This window comes from Heterodontus francisci, chromosome 34, assembly GCF_036365525.1.
Source record: "Heterodontus francisci isolate sHetFra1 chromosome 34, sHetFra1.hap1, whole genome shotgun sequence".
Classification (NCBI taxonomy): Eukaryota; Metazoa; Chordata; class Chondrichthyes; order Heterodontiformes; family Heterodontidae; genus Heterodontus; species Heterodontus francisci.
The window spans coordinates 9,766,293-9,776,092 of NC_090404.1; the positions used below are offsets into that span (position 1 = coordinate 9,766,293).

General features: G+C 43.3%; 1 protein-coding gene across 1 annotated transcript; it reads left to right on the forward strand.

Moving 5' to 3' along the window:
• Positions 1–6,197: 6,197 nt before the first annotated feature.
• On the forward strand, positions 6,198–6,779 carry LOC137348599 (zinc finger protein 239-like). Its single transcript, XM_068013884.1, has one exon. The coding sequence runs from the start codon at positions 6,198–6,200 to the stop codon at positions 6,777–6,779; it is 582 nt and encodes a 193-aa protein (XP_067869985.1).
• The last annotated feature ends 3,021 nt before the right edge of the window (positions 6,780–9,800 follow it).

Sequence of the window (9,800 nt, forward strand, 5' to 3'; positions counted from 1 at the left end):
TTAATTTAAAAAACCTGGTTGGTGGATTTTATTCTGAAATAAAAACAGAGTATTTTATTGGCCATGTCGACAACTGGATAAAACATTTAAATATATGTTGTGAGCCATGTGGAACTAGAGAAAGACAGTACATTCCTCCAGCCTCAGTCGTAACATATAATTGGGGGCTCGTCCAGGATAACCCAAAGCTGACAAAGTGCAATTGTAATTGTGATAATAATGATTGAAAAGAGGTAAAGGAAAGCATCAGGTTTCTTGTGCATTAGAGTGAAGTTTACAGTACCACAACAGCTTTGTCAGTTGCTCCGACCTTTCTGCGGTATACGTTGTTTTCCCTTACATTGGTTATTCTCACGATTGTCCTGATGAGTGCAAGGAAAAGCTTTGATAACATGTCTCTATTTTCAGCAATACTCAAGTTCTGTACTATCGAACCACAATAGATATGGATTACCGATTGAGATCCAGTCCGATCAAGGTTCCAATTTTATGTCTAAAAATTTTCAAGAAGTCATGACTAATCTGGGTATATCACAGTTAAAGTCCTCAGCATACCACCTACAGACACAAGGGACTTTAGAACAGTACCATCAGACCCTCAAAATGACGATCAAGACATATTGTCACGAATATCCCCATGATTGGGACAAAGGGCCAGAATTTCTTTTGTTTGCCACCAGGGATTCACCTAATGTGTCTACCGGTTTTAGTCCTTTTGAATTAGTTTATGGACATGAGGTAAGAGGTTCTCTAAAACTAATCAAAGAAAAGTTTTTAGAACAGAGGGAGGAACCTTCCATGTTAGATTCTGTATCCGTGCTCCCGGAACAGCTTACGAGATCTTGCAAAGTGGCTCAGGAACACCTCAAAACTTCCCAAACAACCATAAATAAATGGGCAGACAAACATGCCAAGCCCCAAACATTTCAACCAGGGGATGAACTGTTAGCACCACTGCCTTTATAGAGCAAACAGCTGAATGCATGGTGCAGTCAAGCATATAGAGTCGTCAAAAGGACTGGTGAAGTAATTTATTTGATTGACACCCCAGATCACTGGTAAAAGAATTGGCTGTGTCACATCAATATATTGAAACAATATCACTGCCGGGAGGAGGATAAACAAGCACAGATACGTCAGGTAGTAAGGACAGTGAAGGATGAAAATGATAGCGAGGATGAGGCAGAAGGAGGCATAGACAGTTCTCAAATCGAACCTCCCAATATCTGGTTCGCTAATACTGAATTGTTAGGGAGATTAGACACTATGCTTTCATATTTAGTTACAGAACAACGGGAATGCTACTCACAGAATTTAAAGGAGTCTGTAGGGACAAACCAGGATGTATACCATTAGCCATACATGATGTGGATGTAGGAGAATCTTCTCCCATAAAACTGCATCCTTATCACTTAAGTCTGGAGAAACAGGCCCAGATGAAAGCAGAAATCCAATACATGTTGGAAAATCACTTAATTGAACCCAGTCAAAGCAACTGGAATTCCCTAGTCGTGTTCGTGCCTGATGGTTCAACTAGATTTTGCATAGACTACAGAGAGGTTAATGCAGAAACAAAGGCAGACTTCTACCCAATTCCTCACTTGGAAAACTGTATTGACAGAGTTGGCAGTGCCATGTTTCTTACCAAAATAGATTTGTTAAAGGGATACTGGCAGGGTCCTTTAACGCCCCGAGCGAAAGAAATATCAGCCTTTGTCACACTAGACAGTCTTTTCCAATGCTGAGTGATGCACACTCCGGGGCTTTTTCCCAGAACAGGCCCAGGCCCACTGTGTTTGAGCGGGGAGCAGAGCGCATGTGCGGCCATCTTGGTGACGGCACAGAGAGTGGGCGGGGCTTCAGGGTCCCTGTGACCAGGAGAGAAAATCATTGACTCATTAATTTGATTCGCACTCTGCTCACAGTGGGTTTCTCACCACTTACATCACCAAAAAATAAAACAGATTATCTGGTCGTTATCACATTGGCGTTCGTGGGAGCTTGCTGTGCGCAATTTGGCTGATGGATTTCCTACATTACAACAGTGACAACAAGCAGTCACCCAGTGTGTAGGAGACTGCATCGTGAGCAGTGACTACAGTATACTAAACTGAAAGAAGTGCAAGCAAATCACTTTCACCTTGAGGGAGTGTTTGGGGCCTTGGACAGTGAGAATGGAGGAGTTAAAAGGGCAGGTGTTACATCCCCCGTGCTTGCATGGGAAGGGAAGGGGGTGTTGGACGTGACATAGGTTTGGATCAGGGGATCGTGGAGGTAGTGGTCCCACCAGAACACTGAAAGGGGAGGGGAAGATGTGTTTGGTGGCGGCATCACACTGGAGGTGGGTGAAATGATGGAGGATGGTGCATCAAATGTGAAGGCTGGTGGGGTGGAAGGTGAAGACAAGAGGAACCCAATCGTGCTTTTGGGGATGGGGGGGAAAGGGGTGAGAGCAAAAGTGTGGGAAATGGAATGGAACACGAAGGAGGCGGCTAGAGGGAACATAGGAGCGGCAGTAGGCCATTCAGCCCATCGAGCCTGCTCTGCCATTCAATACGATCATGGCTGATCATCCACTTTAACACCTTTTTCCCACACTATCCCCATATCCCTTTATGTCATTGGTATTTAGAAATCTGTCAATCTCTACTTTAAACATACTCAATGACTGAGCTTCCACAGCCCTCTGGGGGTAGAGAATTCCAAAGATTCACAACCCTCTGAGTAAAGATATTTCTCCTCCATCTCTACCCTAAGTGGCTTCCCCCTTATTTTCAAATTATGTCCCCTGATTCTAGACTCCCCAACCAAGGGAAACATCTTACCTGCATCGACCCTGTCTATCCCTTTAACTATTTTGTAGGTTTCAATGAGATCACCTCTCATTCTTCAAAACTCTAGAGAATACAGGCCCAGTTTCCTTCCTAAGGTAAGGGGACCAAAACTACATACAGTACTGCAGGTGCGGTCTAACCAAGGTTCTAAACAATTGATAGCCTTCCTAATTGCTTGCTGCACCTGCATGTTAGCTTTCAGTGACTTATTGACAAGGACACCCAGTTCCGTTTATACATCAACACTTTCTAATCTTTTACCATTTAAGAAATACTCTGCACATCTATTCCTCCTACCAAAGTGGATAACCTCACATTTTTCCACATTATATTCCATCTGTCATGATCTTTCCCATTCATTTAGCCTTTCCAAATCCCATTGAAGCCACTTTGCATCTTCCTCAAAACACACATTCCCATGAACTTGGAAATATTACATTTGGTCCCCACATCCAAATCATTGATATATATTGTGGAAAGCTGGGGCCCAAGCACTGATCCCTGTGGTACCCCACTAATCACAGTCTGCCAGTGCAAGAATGACCCGTTTCATTCCGACTCTCTGCCTTCTGTCTGTTAACCAACCCTTAATCCATGCCAGTATATTACCTCCTATTCCATGTGCATTAATTTTGCTAACCAACCTCCTGCAGGGGACCTTATCAAAAGCCTTCTGAAAATCCAAGTATACTACTCCCCTTTATCAATTCTGTTTGTAACATCCTCAAAAAACTCCAATGGGTTCGTCAAACATGATTTCCCATTCATAAATCCATGTTGACTATGATCAATCAGATCATTATTATCCAAGTGTCCATTTATCACATTCTTCAGAATAGAGTCTAGCATTTTTCCTACTACTCATGTAAGGCTGACAGGTCTGTAGTTCCCTGTTTTCTTTCTCCCTCCCTTCTTAAATAGTGGGGTGACATTTGCTACCTTCCAATCTGCAGGAACCGTTCCAGAATCTATTGAATTTTGGAAGATGATCATCAATGCGCCTACTATCTCCATAGCTACCTCTTTCAACAATCTGGGATGTAGAATATCAGGTCCTGGGGACTTATCAACCTTCAGCCTCATTAATTTCTCCAATACAACCATCTTCCTAATACTAATTTCCTTCAATTCCTCATTCTCCTGAGCTCCTTGGATCTCTAATTCTGGGAGATTTCCTTGTATCTTCCTCAGTGAAGACAGATACGAAGTAATCATTTAGTTTCTCTGCCATTTCTCTATTCCCCTTTAGAAATTCTCCTGACTTTGCCTGTAATGGACCCACGTTTGTCTTAGCTAAACACTTCCTTTTTATGTATCTATAGAAGCTTTTACAGTCTGTTTTTATGTTTTTTGCTAGTTTGCATTCATATTCTATTCACGCTTTCTTTATCTGTTTCTTCGTCTTCCTTTGCTGTATTCTAAAATCCTCCCAATTCTTAGGTTTACTACTACTTCTGACAACTTTAAAGGCCTTTTCTTTCAATCTTATACAATCCTTAACTTCCTTTGTTAGCCACGGTTGACTGCCTTTTTTGTGGGGTTTTTGTGCCTTGAAGGAATATATAGTTGTTGTAAACTATGTAATAATTCCTGAAAGACTATCCATTGCCTATATACTGTCATACCTTTTAATGTATTTTCCCAATCCACCTCAGCCAATTTGCCCCTCATACCTTCATAATTTCCTTTGTTCAAATTTAACACCCTGGCTTCAGATTGAACTACCTCACTTTCAAATATAATGTAAAATTCTATCATATTATGGTCACTCATTCCTTAAGGTTCTTTTACAATAAGATTATTAATTAGCTCGTTCTCATTACATAATACCAGATCTAAAATAGCCTGTTATCTAGTCAGTTCCTGGACATACTGCTCTAGAAAACCATCCCGAACACATTCTAGAAACTCCACAGCATTAGTGCTCATTAGGTTTACCCAGTGTATATGCAGATTGAAGTCACCCATGATTACTGTATTACCCATGCTACATGCTTCTCTAATATCCTGATTAATACCATGCCCCACAATACCACTATTGTTTGGTGGCCTATAAACAACTCCTACCAATGTTTGATGCCCCTTGCTGTTTCTTAGCTCCACCCAAACAGATTCCACATTTTGTTCTTCCGATCTGAGATCCTCCCTTACGAATGTACTGATCCCATCCCTTATTATCAGTGCAACACCACCTCCTTTTCCTTCTTGCCTGTCCTTCCTAAATGTCGAATATCCTTGAATATTCAGTTCCCAGTCTTGATCACCCTATAGCCACGTTTCTGTTATGGTAATTAGATCATACCCATTTACCTCTTTCTGTGCCTTAAATCATCTACCTTTTTGCAAATGCTGCATGCATTTAGGCAGAGTGCCCCTAACCTTGTCTTCTTGACATTCTGCATTCCAAACCGAGTTGATGCTCGCCTTTGTTTTGCCTGCCTTCTAATGTCGCTTGCTACTTTTCTACCTCCTGTAACCAGCTTTACTTCCTTCCAATTTGAGCTACCTCTCAGGTTCCCATTCCCCGACAAGCTAGTTTAAACCATCCCCAACAGCACTGGCAAATCTCCCTGCAAGGATAATAAACTCTGGAGCAATGCGGGCTTCACACACACCGAGTGCAGCCCCCGTCCCAGTATGAAACAGGGAACGGTATCCAATTTACAAACACCCGGTGTAGGTCTCAAATCCAGAATAAGAAGTTATCAGTCCCGCAATTGCACCAAGCGGGACAGCAACTGCGGGGCTTCTCCCAGTGACAGGCCTGGGTTAACGGCTGCCATCTTTATCGGGGGCAATGGGTAGCAGGGTGCATACAATGCCATCCTGGGCCAGGAAGCAGGAGGAGAGAATGTTGTGAATTTCTATCCTGGACTGACAGTGATGGCTTTTGTAAATTCCTTTTACAGGGGCTTAGAAGGGGAGGATTTACAAACAGCAAACTCAATCCAAGAGAAATGTTTGTCTCTTCTGAATTTCTATCCTGGACTAACAGTGATGGCTTTTGTAAACTCCTTTTACAGGGTATGAAAAGGAAAGAATTTGCAGGCCGGAAATGCAAAACAAACATCACGCCAAGATCTGTCAGTCGCTCGATTCATCAGGATCTGAATATCATCGGCCTTTGATTATGAAAGGACAAATATTTATCTGTTCTCTCTGTGGGAAAAGATATCAAACATCAATATGACTGGAAAACACCGAGACACACACACCTGAGTGAGAGTGTTCCAGTGAACTGACTGTGGAAAGAGCTTTAACTAGTTACACAGCTGAAAACACATGTCACCATTCACAGCGGGGAGAAATTGTAGACGTGTCAGTGTGTGGGCGAGGCTTTAACTGATGATCCAACCTGGAGAGATGGAGAAACCGTGGAAATGTGGGGACTGTGGGAAGGGATTCAATTACCCGTCCCTGCTGGAAAGCCATTGGCGCAGTCACACTGGGGAGAGACCGTTCACCTGCTCTTTGTGTGGGAAGGGATTCACTCAGTCATCCCACCTGGTGACACACCAGCGAGTTCACATTGATGAGAGGCTGTTTAACCGCTCTGACTGTGAGAACAGCTTTAAAAGCTCTGAGGTCAAGCACCAGTTCGTTAACACTGAGAGAGAGTTCAGTTGCTCTCACTGCGGGAAGGTGTTTAAACGATCACAGAACCTCATTGAACACGAACGCACTCACACTGGGGAGAGACCGTTCATCTGCTCCGTGTGTGGGAAGGGATTCACACGATCCTCCCACCTCGCTTCACACCAACTTGTTCACACTGATAACAGGCCTTTCAAATGTTCTGAATGTGCGAAGAGCTATAAAACCACAAGTGAACTGCTGATAGACCAGCGAGTTCACAATGGGGAGAGGCCATTCAGATGCTCTGAGTGTGGGAAGGGATTCACTCGTTCAACACATCTCCTGAGACACCAGCAAGTTCACAAGTGACTGCAGGGGTTGGATTCTGCTGTTGTTGCTGCTGTTAATCACTTCGTGAACTGAACCATGTTTACTCTGATAGTTGGGATTTGTATCTGCTGGAGTTTAGTCTTTTTGAGATCTGTCAAATGAATTAATGTTGTTTCAAACACACACTGTGTCAAGTCCTTAATTTTTCATAGATAAGGTGAAACTAATTGATGTCCTGTAACTGACTGTTCACGTCCCATGAAAGAATTTAAAAGATTTGAGCATCGCTGGCAAGGCCAGCATTTATTGCCCATCACTAACGACCCTTGAGAAGATGGTGGTGAGCTGCCTTCTTAAACCACTGCAGGGCATGTGGTGTCGGTACACCCACAGTGCTGTTAGGGAGGGAGTTCCAGATTTTGATCCAGTGACAGTGAAGGAACGGCGATATAGTTACAAGTCAGGATGGTGTGTGACTTGGAGGGGAACTTGCAGGTGGTGGTGTTCCCATGCATCTGCTGCCCTTGTCCTTCTTCAGGTTTTTCCCTCTTGTTTGTTCTGTCACCATGTATGAGAGATGCCTTTGATATTAAGTTAACTTATTCGGGTGGTTGACCCTACATGTGGTTTTCTCTGGTCCTGAAGAGGAGTGTTTCATTTGCTGCTCTCACCAGGAAGTTGATTTAACAAGTTCGGTGTCCTTTGAGATGATGTTAGTTGTGATCTAAGATGACGGAACAGGGTGAGCCACGAGAAGGCTGTCACCATCCACCCGAGAACAGCCTCAGACCCAGTCATGGCGACTGCTGCCACCTTCTCCATAGCTGGAAGATTAAAGCATCTCCATCATGGGACTGCAGAGCTCCTAAACAGACCCTGGAGAACATTGTCAAACACTGTCCTCAGAGGAGATTCACAGGCAGCCTACACCATATCCACACTGTTACACCGGAAGCTTTGGCCTGGATTTCTGACTCAGATATTGATATTTAATGTGATTTTTGCTTCTACTGTAAAACGAATAAGAAGAAACCTCAAGCTTGTTCAGTTTGAGTGCACGGCTTGTGGGTGTCATAGACTGAACTGCAGTGTCTCACTTTACACCCATCTGGAGTTCCTTTGAACCATCCCTGTATAGAACTCTCTTGTATAAAGTTTGAAACCTGTTATTTTCTCCATCATTTCACCCTTTTTGGATCTGATTTAGTGAAATTCCTCCACACATAGTGCATGTGAGAGCCTTTGAAATGTTCTGATCTTTATAACTGTTATTGCAGATTTTGATGGTCTTGTTGATTTAATCTCGTTACTAACATACCATCCAATATTTCCTTAATCGAGAGAATTGTTTCAAACTCTTCCTTTGTCAGCTCTTCTGCTCCTCCGTTGATCCCTGTCAATAATCCTTAGTTTGGGTTAGGGGTGTAGATTTGTGGCTGGGGTGAGGATTTGGGGCTGGGGTGAGGGTGTAGTGTTTGGGACTAGTGGTTATTGGTTGGGATTGGAGTTAGTGGTTAGTGATTAGGATTGGGGTTAGTGGTTGTGGTTATCGGTTGAGATTGGAGTTATTGGTTAGTGGTTAGGATTGGGGTTAATGGTTATTGGTTGGGTTGGGGGTTAGTGGTTAGGATTGGGGTTAGTGATTGGGTTAATGGTTATTGGTTGGGATTGGGGTTAGTGGTTGGGGTTAATGGTTATTGGTTGGGATTGGGGTTAGTGGTTTGGGTTAATGGTTATTGGTTGGGTTGGGGTTAATGGTTATTTGTTGGGATTGGGGTTAGTGGTTGGGGTTAATGGTTATTGGTTGGGATTGGGGTTAGTGGTTAGGATTGGGGTTAGTGATTGGGTTAATGGTTATTGGTTGGGATTGGGGTTAGTGGTTGGGGTTAATGGTTATTGGTTGGGATTGGGGTTAGTGGTTTGGGTTAATGGTTATTGGTTGGGTTGGGGTTAATGGTTATTTGTTGGGATTGGGGTTAGTGGTTGGGGTTAATGGTTATTGGTTGGGATTGGGGTTAGTGGTTAGGATTGGGATTAGTGGTTGGGGTTAATGGTTATTGGGGTTAGTGGTTTGGATTGGGGCTAGTGGTTAGGATTGGGATTAATGGTTATTGGTTGGGATTGGGGTTAGTGGTTAGGATTGGGATTAATGGTTATTGGTTGGGATTGGGGTTAGGATTGGGGTTAATGGTTATTGGTTGGGATTGGGGTTAGTGGTTAGGATTGGGATTAATGGTTATTGGTTGGGATTGGGGTTAGTGGTTAGGATTGGGATTAATGGTTATTGGTTGGGATTGGGGTTAGGATTGGGGTTAATGGTTATTGGTTGGGATTGGGGTTAGTGGTTAGGATTGGGATTAATGGTTATTGGTTGGGATTGGGGTTAGGATTGGGGTTAATGGTTATTGGTTGGGATTGGGGTTAGTGGTTAGGATTGGGATTAATGGTTATTGGTTGGGATTGGGGTTAGGATTGGGGTTAATGGTTATTGGTTGGGATTGGGGTTAGTGGTTAGGATTGGGGTTAATGGTTGGGGTTAATGGTTATTGGTTGGGATTGGGGTTAGTGGTTAGGGTTAATGGTTATTGGTTGGGATTGGGGTTAGTGGTTAGGATTGGGGTTAGTGGTTGGGGTTAATGGTTATTGGTTGGGATTGGGGTTAATGGTTATTGGTTGGGATTGGGGTTAGTGGTTGGGGTTAATGGTTATTGGTTGGGATTGGGGTTAATGGTTATTGGTTGGGATTGGGGTTAGTGGTTGGGGTTAATGGTTATTGGTTGGGATTGGGGTTAGTGGTTAGGATTGGGATTAATGGTTATTGGTTGGGATTGGGGTTAGTGGTTAGGATTGGGGTTAGTGGTTGGGGTTAATGGTTATTGGTTGGGTTGGGGATTAGTGGTTAGGGTTAATGGTTATTGCTTGGGATTGGGGTTAGTGGTTTGGGTTAATGATTAGGATTGGGGTTAGTGAGATAAGGAGGAATTACTTCATTCAAAGGGTTGTGAATCTTTGGAGTTCTCTATGCCAGAGGGTTGTGAATACTCCATCACTGAATACATT

Bases quoted from the DNA above. Each gene is read 5' to 3' on its own strand.
- LOC137348599 (XM_068013884.1), top strand. From the start codon at position 6,198: ATGGAGAAACCGTGGAAATGTGGGGACTGTGGGAAGGGATTCAATTAC.